The 17,620-nt window shown below is 43.6% G+C and overlaps 1 protein-coding gene across 2 annotated transcripts in view; it reads right to left on the bottom strand.

Annotated features, from left to right (window-relative positions):
* HELQ (helicase, POLQ like) overlaps positions 1-17,620 on the bottom strand; it is a 40,017-nt gene that overhangs the window by 10,749 nt on the left and 11,648 nt on the right. The window contains exons 6-12 of one of the 2 annotated variants that reach the window (XM_080924668.1): positions 16,402-16,499; positions 14,205-14,303; positions 11,754-11,899; positions 9,431-9,670; positions 6,174-6,315; positions 5,785-5,889; positions 1,022-1,241 (exon numbers count right to left, since the gene is read on the bottom strand). In XM_080924668.1, coding sequence (XP_080780794.1) covers positions 1,022-1,241; positions 5,785-5,889; positions 6,174-6,315; positions 9,431-9,670; positions 11,754-11,899; positions 14,205-14,303; positions 16,402-16,499 — 1,050 coding nt within the window. Of the gene's footprint in view, positions 1-1,021; positions 1,242-5,784; positions 5,890-6,173; positions 6,316-9,430; positions 9,671-11,753; positions 11,900-14,204; positions 14,304-15,272; positions 15,397-16,401; positions 16,500-17,620 lie in introns of those variants that run through there. The other variant, XM_080924669.1, reaches the window with a different exon arrangement.

The following is a 17,620-nucleotide window of genomic DNA, read 5'->3' as shown; positions in this document are numbered from 1 at the left end:
ACTTCTGATAACACTGTCCTAAGAACTCAGGATGGTGTGTGTGTGTGTGTGTGTGTGTGTGTGTGTGCAGGAGGATGGAGGCTAGAGATGGAGTAAAGGTCTTCAGTCACTCCCTACCTCACTCTTGGGCTGAACCAAGAACTCACTATTTGGCTAGGTTGGGTTGGCCAGCAAACTTCAAGGCCCAGCTGCCTCCACCTTCCTCCGGCTGGGACTGCAGACCCACACCACTGTGCTCGGCCATGCCTGGCCTTTTATGTGGGTGATGAGAATCTGAACTCAGGTTGGTCTTTATGATTTTACTGACTGACTTTACTGAATGAGACATTTCTCTAACCTAAATTTTTTTAAGAGCAGATATTTTTCAATAGGTAAATTACTCATTAAGAAAAAAATTATTCCAGGATAACCAAGGCTACATAGAAAGCCCTGGCCTAAAAAAAAAAAAAAATTAGGGGCTGGAGAGATGGCTCAGAGGTTAAGAGCACTGATGGTTCTTCCAGAGGTCCTGAGTTCAATTCCCAGCAACCACATAGTAGTAGCTCACAACCATGTGTAATGAGATCTGATGCCCTCTTCTGGTGTGTCTGAAAACAGCTACAGTGTACTCACATAAATATAATAAATAAATCTTTTTAAAAAAGCGAAATTAATTCTCTGTTCAGATACAATCTATAGATTAAGTAAAAAGCAAGTTCCAGAACAACAGAAATTATTTGTTTAAAACAAAAATGTACGTCTGTTTATAGCACGAACTGTGAATTGAAGTAAAACTCACAGACAGGTGCTAAGCTGTGTGTTGCTGAGGGAGGGAGGGAAGGAGGGAAGGAAGGAGGCGGCTTTCCTCTATCTACTTGTGCAACTACTTACAATTCAAAGTATTTCCACCCTCTGAAAGCTGAAACAGCTCATAAGATTAAGACTTTTAATATGAAATCACAAGTCCAATTTAAAGAAGGAAAAGAACTTCTATTGTTTCCAATACATCCCCTTAGAAAATACTGAATTTAGTTCAACTTACCCTTAAAAGAAGCTTGGCCCAGTTTGGTGATACGGAAGCAGCACTGCAAGTCCTCAGAGTCACCATGGCCATCTTTCTGTAGAAGCCCTTTCTCTGTCAGATGTTCAAGTGCACCAACAGTTATTTCCCAGAGACTTTTTTCCTTCAATAAAATCTTTTGCTGAACACCAAAAAATGTACCATTCATAAACTGATATATGTCATCAAGACTTGCTGCAATCTGAAAGAATTAAGGACATCACTGGGACATTTTTCTTAGTTCAAGGAACAAGATTCACGTTCATGCCTTAAAGCTATTTGAAGAAAAAACTAGCACAAAATCTACAGAATTAACAGAAAAAACAACTAAAGGAAAAGACAGCTATCATGTTCATGCCTTTTATGTACATTTTCAGTATAATTGAAAAAAAATTTATTATTTCTATTATTATATTTTGCTTTGTTTTGAGACAGGGCTTATCTGTGCAGTGCTGGCTGTTCTGGAACTAACTCTGCAGACCAGGCTGGCCTAGAACTCAGAGATCTACTTGCCTCTGCCTCCTGAGTGCTGGGACTGAAGATGTGCACCACCACCTTGGCTCCTATTTTATTATTTTTAGTTGCAGGGCTGTGTGTGGTGAGGGACACGTATCAGTGCAGATGCTCATGGACGGCAGAGGTGCTGGATCCCCAGAGCTGGAGTTGTGGGTGGTTATGAATCACCTGATACGGGGTCTGGGAACTGAAAGTGGGTCCCTTGCAAGAACAGTGCTGCATCTTAACCCCTGAGCCACCCTCCTGCCCCAAATGCTGTTTGGTTTTACTCTGATCAACCTCTCCAGCGCAATCCCCCACCTCCACTCAGACTCCCTTTGGAATCCTCTCTTCAACTACTTCTACCCACCCATGGAGGCTTCAGCTCCAAAACCCGCACTACACATAAAGAAACATGGACAACACAGCTGAGGAAACCCGGTGTGCCAGCATTGGGCAAGGTGGCATCTGGCACAAGGGTCAGCTAGCGACCGATCAGTCTCCCTCTTGTGTCTGAACTCCACCTTTCCCTATCCTTACACTTCTCCCCACCCGCCCATTCGTATTTACAGCTGACAGCAGGGACCTTAATTCCCTGCACTTACTCAGATGTAAAACACCCAGATTTAGAACACACTTTTATTAGCCAATTTCACCAAAATCAGCATGTTATGTTAAAAAAGCACCGATCAATAGCTCTCTCTTACAATTCTGATGATCCTTCAAAAGGAATATTTAAGTAGTCATTTTATATTAAACCAATATAAGGAATAATAAAAATATGGAGCATTCATTTTTGTATTGCTTCTCTCTTTCCTTTTATTAACAATCATTCTTAATATTCAAGCTCAATTGCACTAATAAGATATTCTTGAGCTGATGTTCAGTTTGTGGATCATTAAAGTACTTCAACCTCCCTGGAGATTTGAATGAGATGTTCCCCATAGTCTCAGGCATTTGGTCTCAGTTGGTAGTGCCGGTCTGAGTGGGGCATTGCTGTCTGTAAGTGGGGGTAGGCCTTATGGTTTAAATGCCACACCCTATTCCCATTCTGAGCCTCTGCTTCCTACTTGCAGTTTGAGATGTGAGCTCTCAGCCTCTGGCTCCAGTGGTCATGTCAGCCACCAGCTGCATCCTGTGCCCACCATGATGGACCCTAACCCTCTAGAACCAAAAGCCCAAACGAACTTTCTTCTGAAAGTTGTCTTGGTCATGGCGTTTCAACAGTCATAGGAAGTGCCTATTGCAGTTCTCACAGCTTCTTTCCTGACAGATGAAGTGGCCAGGGCCAGGTAGAGGAGGTGCAGGCAGTGCCTCTGCCTGACGTGTCCACCTGCCTCCAAGTCATCTTTCTACTCCTCTCCAGAACGCTTGGCCATGATTTAAACCTGGGCCAGTTTCTGTCTACCCTTGGACAAGTCCAAAGTCAAGTGAAGTGTGTTAAGTATTTAGTGATTGTTGACCAAATGTCAAGCACAGTGTAAGGCGCTGGGACTCAATGGTCAGCAAATAGAAATGTGAGCCCTGGCTCTTCAGGGCTCTTAAAGCACGGGTGCTTGTACCTCATATCAGACAAATGAAAACTAAAGGCCAGCATTTCTGGAATGAAGTGTGAGAGGCCAGACTGGAGAGACAGGCTGCAGCCACATTATCCACATACCAGGGTGAGAAATTTGGGACGAATCTTTTTTTTCTTTCTGGGTTTTGTTTCTTTTAGACCAGGTTTCATGTAGCCTAGCTTTCCTTCAACTCCTTCTGTCTGCCTCCACTTCTCAGGTGCTGGGACCACAGGTAAGTGCATTAATAACCTAGCTTTTGAGTTTCTTTTTATTTATCTTATTTATTTTTTTAAGAGACAAGAGTCTTACTATGTAGCCCTAGCTGGCTTGGAAACTGTTGTCTTCCAAGTGCTGGTATCAAAGGCATCATGGAACATGCTTGAGCTGTTTGTTTGTTTTTTGGTTTTTCAAAAGTTTTTTTTTTTTTTTTTTTTTTTTTTTTAAAACATAACCCTGGCTGTCCTAGACTTGCTTTATAGACCAGGTTAGCCTTGAATTCACAGATCCAGCTGCCTCTGTCTCCCAAGAGGGATTAAACATGTATGCCACCATACCTGTTTAATTATGACAATAGGAAACCACTGACAAAGCTTAAGTGAAAGAAGTGACTTATTCATCTACATTCTGTGATTCTTCTGTGTGAAGCATTTCTTGGATAAGATATGGGTGGAGGGAGACCATCAGGGGACAGGAAAGTGTGGACTCAGGCATACAGTACAGGTCTACAGTCAAGAGCAGCCTAATGCTCTATGATTCCAATTCATTATCTGTAAAACAGAAATTATATTCAGTTCAAGGATTGAAGATAAAACATCAAGTGTTTGGCAGGGTGTCTGAAACATGGCTGTGAAAATAATCAGGAGCTCCCTGTCACATCCTCTCCCTGGAGTTTCCTTGTCTTCCTGCACTCTTGTGTCTCTAGGGATGCTCACCTCTGTCCACTTAGCCCCAGGTCTCACACTGTGCAAGTCACAAGTCTTGGTTGGTGTCAGAGCCGAGTTCTTACAAAGTCTCTATGACTGTTACATCTCTGATGGTTAAACATGCTCTGCTACTACCCCCAACCAATACTGTCTGGTTTGAGGCAACTGTTTCCATCTAAACTTGAACTCTTCAGTATCCTTCTCCAGCCGTACAGGGTCTAGCCTGCTGTTACCCATGTCACAGCCCTTCTCCAGCCGTACAGGGTCTAGCCTGCTGACTATTACCATTAAGCTTTTTTTTTCTTGAGTTCTACTCTAAATACCTAGTGTGGCTTATCTCTTCTGTATCTAATCTGTGTCTCCCCTTCAACCTCCGTGCGTTTAATTACTTTCTTCTTTAGACTTTCCTGGTTGTAGTATAGCAGGTAACATTGTAAGGATTACCATCCGTTTGCAAGGTACCAGAACTTGTGGCATCTCTGTTTCAATTATGCCTCACATTTTACTTCCATGTTCACACTAACAAGGACAAGCCAATTGATGAGCTAAGAACAATGGTTTTGCAGTTAGAAAAAGCTAAATTCAAACTCTAGCTTTTACTACAGTTTTGTTACTGTGTGGCTAACTGTACTTTGGGCACAAGGACAGGATTTAATTAACTTAAAATAAGTCTAAAGGGGATTAATGAGTAACTCTAAAATATCAATATCTTTTTGTTTGTTTGCTGAGACAGGGTTTCTCTGTGTTGCCCTGGCTGTCCTGGAACTTGCTCTGTAGCCTCAAGCTCAGAGATTTGCCGGCCTCTGTGTCCCGAGTGCTGGGATTGAAGGTGTGAGCTACCACCCTCCTCATTATTCCTCATACTTGATAAAGGCTGCACAGATCTCTGAGAGTCCATTTTCTTTTTTTAAAATTTATATTCTTTTTATTGTATGAATATTCTTTCTACATGTACACCTGCATACCAGAATAGAGCACCAGATTCCTTTATAGATGGTTGTGAGCCACCATGTGGTTACTGGGAATGAAACTCAGGACCTTTGAAAGAACAGCCAGTGCTCTTAACCGCTGAGCCATCTCTCCAGCCCCCAAGAATCCATTTTCATGTTAGTAAACTCATCAGAAGTTGAAAATGGTAATGCACACCCGACAGCTAGCCTACAGAGCCGTGTGGTAACATTGGCTGCTGCCCTTCCTGTTTGCAGAGCTGGGGCTCCAGCTGCCCATCACTGAGGTGGCGGGACTGTACTGTACAAGGACAGACACACCTCCCTTTTAATGTGAGCAGAAGAGATGGTTGTCATGTGTCTGGATCCACTGTTTCTCGACTTCCACAGAACTGTCTCCTACAAAGCAACTTCAGGTAGGTACCAATTATTATCTTCCTTACATTCCCTCTACTAACGAATTGAAAAGACCCAGATTCAGAGTCTTTTAAAACATAATTTATTTATATTTTAAGTACATTAGTGTTTTGCCTGCATGTATATCTGTGTAAGGGAGTTGGATCCCCTGGAAGTAAAGTTACTGACAGTTGTGAGCTGACGTGTGGTACTGGGAACTGAATCCAGGTCTCAAGAAAAGCAGCCAGTGTAATCTTATTTGCTGAGCAATCTCTCCAGTTCCCAAATTTAGATTTTTTTTTTATGTCACAGTCTGTTCCTTTTCATATTATATTACAAGTTATAATTTTATAATTTCCCCTAATTTTTAAAAATCTCTATTATCTCAGGTAATACTCATCATATTTAAGGTCTTTAAAAAATACCTTCAGACCAATTAAGGAGAGAAACAAACTCTGGATCCCCTTGCTGAACTCCTCAACAAGATGGCTGTAGCAGTTTTCCAGTGGGCCGTTTATTAGTTCCAGGACCTAGAAAAGTTAAAGCGGTATTACGTTGTACTGTTACTAAAGCTAAACAGTGCTCCACATGAAGACCTCACACTTCGGAAGATCACTGGAAGCCCCAAACTCCCCTAAAGTCACAACAAAAGCAAATCACAAACTCCCAAAGGAGCAAGACTGTCTGAAATAAGAGTATTTGAATACTCTTCCCCCCAAGTCTCACTCAGACAGGAGGATCTATCATTTAAGGAACACTGGTAATTAGTTTTTAAGCGATGATGTCATGTGAGCGTGCTCCAGCCGAGCGTTACCTGCTGCTTGTCTTTTTCTTGCAGCAGAAGGATGCTCTCCCCGGCAGTGTCGATCCCAGCACGGCCGGCCCTGCCGATCATCTGCTTATACTGATTCCTCTTTAAGAACTCGTTAGCCACGTAGGGAGCTCTTAAGATCACTCTACGGAAGGTGTAAAAATAAAGTGATCCTCTACATCAACAACTACTTTTTAAACCCAATTCCATTTATCTGTTTTATTAAGTGTAACATGTTAATTTTAAGTAAAACTGCACTTATAATGGCTCTTTGATGTCCTAGGTTCTTACACACATATATAAAATGCTTAGCAATGGCTTTATTTTCCTTTCTTAGCTGACATTCAACAGTGGCTGACCTTGAATAGCAAACGAGGAAATGCCAGAGCCATGGCTTGAACTCAAGCCCTTGCAGCTGACTTTATACCCCGAAACTCAAAGATCTGGCCTTGCACCACCACCATACGCTCCTGACTTATGAACTGAAATTCTCTTTAGCTATAAGGCACTGCAGATTTCAACTGGCTTTAGTCTACAAAACATCAATTTCAATACTGCTTCGGCATAAACAAGTCTGTGGTCAGCTTCCTCTTCAAAGGGAACCGAAGAGTCTATAGTTTGCTCTGCATTATCAACGTCTTTATCTGTGAATCTCAACAGACTAGGACAGCCTGAAGAAAAGGAAATGTAGGAAGAGTTAGAGGGCACACAGAAAAATGACTGCACACAACAAATACAATGAAGGACTTTGGAAAACTAATTCCAGAGGGAATCTGTTTTAAAGCAGGTGTCTACAAGAAGCATAATGAAATTCTTGAAATGTAAAATGCATTTAAAATCTAAAGATATAATGAATAAACATACTAACAGAACAGTAAAAAGCTAGCCTTTTCTGTCCGGACACCCCACACGTGTACTGTTTCCATTGTATTCACACCACGTCCTTTTCACCCCATCCCACTTCGATAACCTCCTACTTCTGCGTCTTTAAAAGAATGGATTTTGGGGGTAGTGATACTGAGGTTTGAACCTAGGACTTTCTAGGTGTTAGGCAGGCACTCTGCACTATACTGTCTTCCAGTGCAGTAAACCTTGATTTTATATGGAAGGTAAAATTGGAGAAAAAGAGTTGATAGCTGTAACCACACGTCTTTACCCCAGTCTAGCCTACGCCACACGAGAAGAGAATAAAGCTGATGGACAGGTGGAATACAGAAATGACCAGCAACAGCTCTAAGACAGAGGACCATGGAGCTCAAGTGTCCTGTCACCAAGTGTCACACCCATCAGTACAACAGACAAGTAACTGGGATTGCAGGGATTATAGGATTAGGCTGCCTGGGCTCCAATTTGGTGTTGAAACTCATTCATTTGATGTGACATATAACAAACTAACCTTTATTTATTTATTTATTTGAGACGTGGCTTCTCTGCATAGTCCTGGTTGTCCCGGAACTCACTCTGCAGACCAGGTTGGCCTTGAACTCAGAGATCTACCTGCCTCTGCCTCCTGAGTGCCAGGAAAGTTCATTATTTTATAGATTTCAATTGCATAAAATATTGGTCATCAATCTTGAGGGATGACTAAATAAATGCATATGAAGTACTTAGGTGCCAGGTGTGGGAGACCATGATGTGGGGACAGGAGGAGGGGACACACCATCTATATAATAAGCAGCATTACCACGAGGAAAATGAAGGTGGCAAAGGAGAGGGAAGAGCTGCTGGAGGGGCCAGCTCAGTGGAAAGATACTGGCCGCCAAGGCCGACAGCCTCCGTCCCACAAGGTAGACAGAGAAAACCAACAGACTCCTGAACCCCAGAGCTCACCTCCCACCTCCATGATCACACTGTGACATTCATGCTCCTCTACCCAACACTATGAATATTTCAGAAGGGCTTTTGGAGATAGAGAATCACAGGCCTACACAGACACGGAGCTGGCTCCAGGCTGGGAATGGTGGTGCAGGCTTTAATCCCAGCAGCCGGAGGGAGAGGCAGGTAGAACTGTTGTAAAGGCAGGTCTACATAGTGAGTTCCAGACCAGCCAGGGCTACACTGTGCAACCCTGTGTGTAAATGGATACATAAATGTACATGACTATGTGTGTGGGGGGGCATAATTAATGACGATGACACTGAGACATAAGACTGTGTACCCAGCAGGAAAACACTGTTTAGTGTTCACTAGCATTTTGTGAAAACAAATTTTTTGTTAGAAACCTCTGTTCCCCAAGTCATGAGATATAGAGAAGTCAATTATAGTTTTCCACGGTTTGGTAATATCTGAAAAGGTGACTGACGAGGGTCTGATCTCTAAGAGTTTGTAATGGTCGGATATGCTCGGCCCTGGGGAGTGGCACTATTAGGGGGTGTGGTCATGTTGGAGGAAGTCCATCATTGTGGGGGTGGGCTCTGAGGTCTCCTAGAGCTCAAGCTCTGCCCAGTATGGGAGACAGTCTTCTCCTGGCTGCCTTCAGATCTAGATGTAGAACTCTTAGCTCCTCCAGCCTGTCTGCATACTGCCATGTTCCCCACTACGATGATAATGGACTGAACCTCTGAAGCTGTAAGTCAGCCCCAGTTAAGTGTTGTCCTTATGTGAGTTACCTTAGTTATGGTGTCTGTAACAGCAATGAAACCCTAAGACAAAGCTATTCCTTTCACGCCAGGTGGCAGTGTTGCAGGCCTTGAATCCCAGCACTTGGGAGGTGGAGGCAGAGGCAGGGGAATCTCTTAAGTTCCAGGTTAACCTGGTCTACAGGATGAGTTCCAGGACAGCCAGGGCTACACAGAGAAACCTCCTCTCTCTCTCTCTCTCTCTCTCTCTCTCTCTCTCTCTCTCTCTCTCTCTCTCTCCAGGCTACACAGAGAAACCTTGTCTCTCTCCCTCCACCCCCCCTCTCTCTCACACACACACACACTGGACTCCACCCCAGACTAGCTTTACAAATCAGTTCACGAACATTTCAAGCTGTATTAAATGAACTCTTTAGGTCTTGTCAATCTCCCCAGAAGTAGAATCAGATCCTGACATCCCAGGAGTTGTGCCTCTAATTCCAGCTCTAAGAAAGAAGCTAAGGCAGGACTGCTTCCAGCTGGATCCAGTCCCACAAGTTGAAGACACGGACAACCAAACACACAGAATAGAGAGGGCACCAAAGGGAGCGATCTAAGCCAGGACACGTGCTTTTTCATTAAAACGTAAAAGGAAACTAACTCAGCAGAGGAAAGCTTCTATTCCTCCTGATGACCTCTTACCTCCGTGCAGGCAGATTGACCCCTGCTGCCAGGGTGGACGTGCAGGTGAAGAGACAGAGCACACCTGTGGAGTAGGCCTCTTCCAGAAGCTTCCGCTCATCACTAGTTAAACCGCTGTGGTGATAGGCAACACCGAAAGGGACAGTGCGCTTCAGGACAGGACACACTTTACCTTGGCCAACATTCCTCAAGCTTTTAATCACTTCGCATTTTTCTTTCTCTCTGTGGTTTAGATACTCCCTGGGGAAAAAAAGATCCATTAGACACATCAGCCTGGGACTGGAGTAATGGTTTTAAAGATTTATTTATTGTATTTATATGAGTACACTGTAGCTGTTTTCAGACACATCAGAAGAGGGCATCAGATCCCATTACAGATGGTTGTGAGCCACCATGTGGTTGTCGGGAATTGAACTCAGGACCTCTGGAAGAGCAGTCAGTGCTCTCAACTTCTGAGCCATGTCTCCAGCCCTGGAGTAATGTTCTTAACTGTTGAGAACAGATTGCTTTTCCAGAGGATGGGGGTTCAGTCACCAGCACCCACATGGCACCCCACAACCATCTAACTCCAAAGCCTTCTTGAGACCTCTGAAGGCATCAGGCATGCATATGGGGTGTGTACTTGTGTGTGCGCATGTATGTATGCAAAGCACCCATACACATAAAATATATAAATTGTTAAAAGGAAGAATTATGAGCCCTCGAGTTATAGATAGGAAGTACTTACCATTTCTCTTTAGTACTTCATGTTAATGTCCTTTTTAGTTATATATTACTTTTATCACTGTAAGTACACAAAACATTCTTTGTACATATCTTGCATATATATGCATGTATTTATATCTGCGTACTGGGTGTACACGTGTCTGCACAGAGGCCAAAGGCTGACATCAGGTGGTTTTCTCATCTCTCACTAAACCTGGGATTCACTATCCAGCAAGACGAGTTGGTCAGTGAGCTGCAGGGCCTCTTGTGTCTCTGCATCAATGCACTACTGGTGTGTGCATGGCATTACCAGTGTGTGCACGACATTACAGGTGTGTGCCATCACACCCACCTTTCATAGAGACGCTAGAGATCCAAGCTTTCGTTCTCTGACTCTGCCATCTCCACAGCCCCATACAATGTTCTTTTAACTTTAATTCTTACTTCATCAACCATTAGAAATAGTCTCCATGCCTTTTTGTGGACTGCAGAACCCTATGGATACCTCTCAAAAATAAAACTAAGGAAAAGTTCAGCTATTCATATAAACACAACACTCTAGAAACAATTTCAGGCGCTTCATGGACTTCCTGAATCTTGTCCCTAAACTTCATATGATATCAGGTTAGATCCTACTCTAGATATCGAGATTATTTCTCCCACAGTATATATCTTTATGAGATATGGTTTTATTTTAAAGCATATATTTTCTGCTCTGAAAATGAAATCATACCATTCAGCAAAAACAATTTCAAAACATTAATGCTGTAGAAACTTCAACAATATCTTAAATTATGCTAAAAAGGTGAGTGGTTTTATAAGAAAGCTTAAATGATTAACTTCCCTATTTCTCTTAGTTTTTAAAATTTGTGTGTATGTGCTTATGTATGAGCGGTGTGTACGTGCGTGTGTGCATGCGTGCATGGGTGCAGGTGTCCATGGAGGCCAGAGGTGTTGACTCCCCTTGGGGCTGGGTGTCAGAAGAAACTTATCAGACTCTCTGGAAGAGCAGGAAGTGCTTGCAACCAATACCAGCGTCTCTCCAGCCCAGTGTACTTGGCTTTTGTGTTGGTTTGTTTGAATGTGTCTCATGTAGCCCTGGCTGTCCTGAACTCACTACACAAGGCTCCCTCACTCTCAGAGACCCCTCTGCTTCTGCAGTCCAAGTGCAGGAACTAAAGGTGTGAGCTACCACGCATGCCTGTTTTGTTTCTTAAATAATCAAAACCGTCACTGTAAAGGCAGACTGTCAGTCACTGAAATTCAACTCCTTGACAGTTCCCTAAACGTTTTTATCATTCCACTAGCCAGAAAACTTAATTCTAATTTAGATCTGTCTATACCAGGAGGATTGGGAGGGAAGGTGGAGAATGACCAGATTGAAAATTCACATTGGTAGTCTACGACTAATGAAAGCCCCAGGTAAGGGGCCAAACAGGGTGTAAAAATTAAACCCTCCACACAACAGACAGGCGCAGAAAACAGAACTATCAGCATGAACACAGCAGAGCTCACATCTAAACAGCTCAAACTCCCAAACCAAGACATCTCTAAAGTTCATTATTCAGTCTGTAATTTATGACAAAGATAGAAACAATTAAAAAAAAGATTAACATACTTGCTTAAAAACTTGCACAACATTTCTGCTACATTTTCACAGTTCTTCTTACTGGGACAAAAAACCAGGCAGGAGTAGTTAGGAATGACTTCTGTCACCAGTGCTACCAAGCGGTCGGGATCCATCTTCTTCAGGGCATCAGAGTACTGCAAAACAAGGAGCCACACATACTGCAACCAGGAAAGTGTGACTCGAAAGACTCATAAACCGTCACTAGTTTTAAATGCTGCAATTATCCATTATTAAAACAAGAGACAGCAGCTGCACTATACTCAGAAATAGTCAATTTTCTTCTTAGGTTACTACTTACAGATTTGGTGTGGGGGCACATTTAGGCCAAAAAGAGGATTAAATGATTTTAGAATCAAGGAAGTGGGGCTGGAGAGATGGCTCAGCAGTTAAAGCACTGACTGCTCTTCCAGAGGTCCTGAGTTCAATTCCCAGCAACCACATGGTGGCTCACAACCATCTGTAATAAGATCTGGATGCCTCCTTCTGGTATCTGAAAAACAGCTACAGTGTACTCATATAAATAAAGTAAATAAATCTTTAAAAAAAGTATCAAGGAAGTGAAAACAGCTCTAGTATTTATAACTTCACTTTATGCCCATCTCCATTCGAGTAGAACAAAAAGCCAGAGAGAAGAGGACTGTGGCTACCAACAGTCCAGGACCACATAAGGCACATCTTGTACCGCTGACCCACGTTCCCTAACACTGTCACAGTGAGGCAGCAGCCGTGACTTATGGCAGTTTGGAACAGTGCCGGGAGGACGTGCAATGAAGACCAGCATAGGATTTAGAGCACACCTGAGATCCTAAGGCTGGGTAAATTGCTCTCCTGTTAACTACCCTCCATGCAGAGTGTGAGCCATTAGTAAACTGGACACTTCTGTACAGTGGTGTCAGTTGCAGACTATACATTATGCTCTTGTTAGACGAATGACACATCTATAGGCTGTCTCCACATTTTCATGGTTCACGAGCCGGTTCATTAGTCAGGTGCAAACAACCCAATATGCACTTCCTCAAAATTTCAGTAGCCATTTGAATAGCAAGCACTTCACTTACTAACACAAAAGGTCCTAACAGGATGTGTGCACAATGTGGTATTGTCTTTCTAACTTTAGAGTGGGATGGCACACAGTCCTGTTCTACTAGTTTTTATACACTATTATATCCAGCAGCTGTAAAATACCCAATTTCACAAAGATATGGCAGAGGAAAGAATCCAGTATGACCTGATGCTAAAACTGGACTAGGTGTAGGTGAGCGGTTGTGTGTGCCTTGTGTGGGTGTAGCTCAGGTGGTGTGTGCCTTGTGTGGATGTAGCTCAGGTGGTGTGTACCTTGTGTGGGTGTAGCTTAGGTCATGTGTGCCTTGTGTGGGTGTAGCTCAGGTGGTGTGTACCTTGTGTGGATGTAGCTCAGGTGGTGTGTACCTTGTGTGGGTGTAGCTTAGGTCATGTGTGCCTTGTGTGGGTGTAGCTCAGGTGGTGTGTGCCTTGTGTGGGTATAGCTCAGGTGGTGTGTGCCTTGTGTGGGTGTAGCTTAGGTGGTGTGTGCCTTGTGTGGGTGTAGCTCAGGTGGTGTGTGCCTTGTGTGGGTGTAGCTCAGGTGGTATGTGCCTTGTGTGGGTATAGCTCAGGTGGTGTGTGCCTTGTGTGGGTGTAGCTCAGGTGGTGTGTGCCTTGTGTGGGTATAGCTCAGGTGGTGTGTGCCTTATGTGGGTGTAGCTCAGGTGGTGTGTGCCTTGTGTGGGTGTAGCTCAGGTGGTGTGTGCCTTGTGTGGGTGTAGCTCAGGTGGTGTGTGCCTTGTGTGGGTGTAGCTCAGGTGGTATGTGCCTTGTGTGGGTGTAGCTCAGGTGGTGTGTGCCTTGTGTGGGTGTAGCTCAGGTGGTGTGTGCCTTGTGTGGGTGTAGCTCAGGTGGTGTGTGCCTTGTGTGGGTGTAGCTCAGGTGGTGTGTGCCTTGTGTGGGTGTAGCTCAGGTGGTGTGTGCCTTGTGTGGGTGTAGCTCAGGTGGTGTGTGCCTTGTGTGGGTGTAGCTCAGGTGGTGTGTGCCTTGTGTGGGTGTAGCTCAGGTGGTGTGTTCCTTGTGTGGGTGTAGCTCAGGTGGTGTGTGCCTTGTGTGGGTGTAGCTCAGGTGGTGTGTGCCTTGTGTGGGTGTAGCTCAGGTGGTATGTACCTTGTGTGGGTGTAGCTCAGGTGATGTGTGCCTTGTGTGGGTGTAGCTCAGGTGGTGTGTGCCTTGTATCTAGGCCCCGGCTCCATCCCTAGCACTGCAAACAAAATTCGCTGTATTTAGTCAGCAGCTTGCTGTCCATGGCAGATCAGGCACCTCCTCATCTCAAACCTCTCCCAATACAAACCAACTAGACCCACTTGAGTCTGCTGCAGTGCCCTAGCACACAGGCATAAAGGTGGGAGCTGGATTGAGGGGTTTCCATCGCACCTTATAATTCAGGAGCCGTGAAAAGGTCATGCCTTCCGCAGCCTGGCTGTCTACCTCATATATGGTGTCATTTACCTTCAGGAATTCTTTTAATTCCACCTGGAATTAAAAGGAGATAGTCAATTAATATACAATATGTAGTCTAAAATTCTATAAAACGTTTAATGCCAGGCAGCCACACAAGAGACCTCAGCATCTCTAGGATATCACAGATAGACTTCAGCTTAAATGCTCAGCTTCCTCCTTCCCTTGCCTCTCCTTTCCTTTGCTTAAAAACAGGAATTAACATCCCGGAAAAATTACTTTTGAGTTGAGCAGTATACATTCCAAAGGAAGCCAGATGCTTTTGGATTTGTTATGAGCAGCAGGGATGAGCGGCCACAGAGGTCAGTGGTGTGTAAAAGTAGAGTCTTGAGGGTTCTTCATCTGTTTGCTTTCCCAATAAGGGTGCCTGTCTATGTAACCCTGGAATTTGCTCTGTAGACCAGGCTGGCCTCCAACCCAGAGACCCACTGGCTTCTGCCTGGGATTAAAGGCATGTACCACCACAGCCCAACAACAACAGAAAGTAGATTCTTCATTTAAGGCCAGAAAATATTTCCTGATTTTCTTTTTTATATTTTGTACAAGTGTAAACAATAAATTTCAAGAGAATATTTAGTGACCCTCAAGATTATTATTTAAGAACCCAGACACAGACCATCCACACTGGTACTTCAGACAGACAGACATACACATCACACACCATGGGCACTCGTACTTCAGACAGACAGACAGACAGACATACACATCACGCACTCTCTTCACATAACTGAGTTACACTTTTACTCTGCCAAGCACTTTAGGAATGCTGTTATTAGATTTAAATTAAAATTCATGCAAGTGAAGTACAGTGTTGAACCTACAATCCCAGCACTTGGGAGGTGGGAGGCAGGAGGATTAGTCCATGGTCATCCTTGGGTAGGTAGCTAGCTCCAGAACAGTCTGGGATATGAGACCTTGTCTCAAAACCAAGGGAAAAAAAGTCTATGTCAAACCTTAGCTTATCTTTAAAAGAACTGTACCTACCAAAGCACAGGCACTTGAAAACATCTTACAAGCTCTTTCCTTGACAGGGACTTGCTAGGCAGCCCAGGCTAGCTCTGAGCTCAGTATGTAGCTCTGGCTGGCTTGAAACTCAAGCTTCCCTTCCTTAGCCTCCTGAATGCTTCGATTCCATGTTTGTACCATCAAGCCTGGCTCAGGTAATTTCTTTAAATAAATAAAAAAAAAAATTAAAGAATCCATACACAAATATTAAATTTACATCATTTCCACCCCATCTCTACCTCTGTTCTTTCTCAAGTTCATGGCTTTTTAAAAAATTGATGTGTAAACACACACACACACACACACACCCTACTGAGTTCATTCAGCATTGTTTGTATGCATAAGTGCTTTAGGTCTGAACACTTGGGGCTGGATAACCTAGCAGGGTGTTCTTCCCTGAGAAGTCTGATTCTCCCTCTCTGATTTTATGTTTTGCCTGCATTTTGCCCGTGCACTACATGTGTGCAGTGTCACAGGGAACCAGAACGCACTGAGTCCCATGAGACTGGAGTATATAAGAACTTTGAGAGTCACTTACTTGGGCACGGAAACTGACTCCAGGACCGAGAGCAGTAGGTGCTGGGGACCACTAAGACTGATTCCCTTGTAGTAAAACTGTCTGGCGGGGGCTCTACACCTAGGGGTGGGGCTTTGTGAGACTGTAAACGTGGAACATTTAATTAATTTTCATATCCCCTTGCATGGGAGCGGTGCTAACTGTCTGTACTGCTCTGGTTTAGTACATGTGTTCCTGAGGTGGGCACTAAGGTAATTTCTCAATGTTGATAGCAGGTCCGAACATATCTCTTGAAAATCTTGCCCAGTTAAAGAGCTGACTTCAGTTACTAAGAAGTGAGACATAAAACAGGTTCTGGGAGAGCCCATTCAGTATCGTTCACTGGGGCTCACTCTCTGGTCACTGTTCCAAATGTAACATGTGAGTGACTCAAGCTAAGGTCCCCAGCCTCAGCTGACACTCTCCATAGTGAATTATCACATAACTATGACAAGCACCTTTCCTACTAAGTTTTACAACACACCGTGTTCACACTCTGATTTCTAAGATGAACACATAATCAGCAATACAGCGCAAACCTTGGGTACATACTGGTCTGAACTGACTGGTGTAATACTCGGCTTTAAGGAACGCCTGTAGGTCTTCTACGTTGTTTAACGTTGCACTCATGCCGATAATCTGAGTTGTTTCTAAAACAAATAAGAACATTAGGGAAACATCTTCTTTATGCCCTAAAGAAACATTAGCAATACTTTGGTGCCCTCCTGAGTAGCCTGGAGTCAGGGAACAGGAAGATGAGCTTTATCTGAAATGTTTAGATCAGAAATGTTTCAAATTTAGGATTTTTATCAGATTTTGGAATATTTGCATATGCATAAAGAAGATCTTGAAGTGGCGTAAGTCTGACCACACAATTCTTTGTTTCATATATACCTATGTTAAGCTGCGCTCTCACTGTGCCCTGTCAAATGATGACAATATTGTTTTCTTTTTAAGATGTATTTATTTATATATGTGAGTACACTGTTGCTGTCTTCACACACACCAGAAGAGGGCATCATATTTCATTACAGATGGTTGTCAGCTATCATGTGGCTGTGGGATTTGAACTCAGGACCTCTGAAAGAGCAATGGGTGCTCTTAACCACTGAGCATCTCTCCAGCCCCAGCAATAATGTTTTCATCTGCAGTGTTGTACCAGCACACAAGAAGCTTTAGACCATTCTGGATTTCTGATTTCCAGAAATGTGCCTGTGCATCTGACAGCTGCAGAGGACACATGGCTAGAGGAGCCCCAAACACCTCAAAACAAAACCGTAAAAAAATGTCTGACCATGTAGTGTTGGCTGGCCTGGAATTCACTGTATAGTCCCCACTAGTTTAAAGCTCACAGCAATCCTCCTGCCTCAACCTCCTGAGTGCTGAATTACAAGTGTAAACTACTACATTCAGCTAGTTTCAAACTTTTGTATCATACAAAAAGTCTTATATTGTCAATTTCAAAAACTATTTTGAAAAAACCAGGCATGGTGTGCAAGACCATAATCTCAGCTCCTGAGAGGCAGAAAGGAGGGTCAGGTGGTCAAAGCCATCCTGAGCTACATGGGACAATTTTTAAAAACCAGAAAACAAGGGCTGAAGAAATGGCTCAGCGGTTAAGAGCACTGACTGCTCTTCCAGAGGTCCTGAGTTTAAATCCCAGCAACCACATGGTGGCTCACAGCCATCTGTAATGGGGTCTGATGCCTCCTGCTGGCAATCAGGTCTGCATGCAAACAGAGCACTTGTATATACAGATATATAAATCTTT

The sequence above is a fragment of the Micromys minutus genome (assembly GCF_963924665.1).
Source record: "Micromys minutus genome assembly, chromosome: 11".
Lineage (NCBI taxonomy): Eukaryota > Metazoa > Chordata > Mammalia > Rodentia > Muridae > Micromys > Micromys minutus.
The sequence above is the reverse complement of the archived record's forward strand: the minus strand, read 5'-3'. Positions and strand labels throughout refer to the sequence as shown.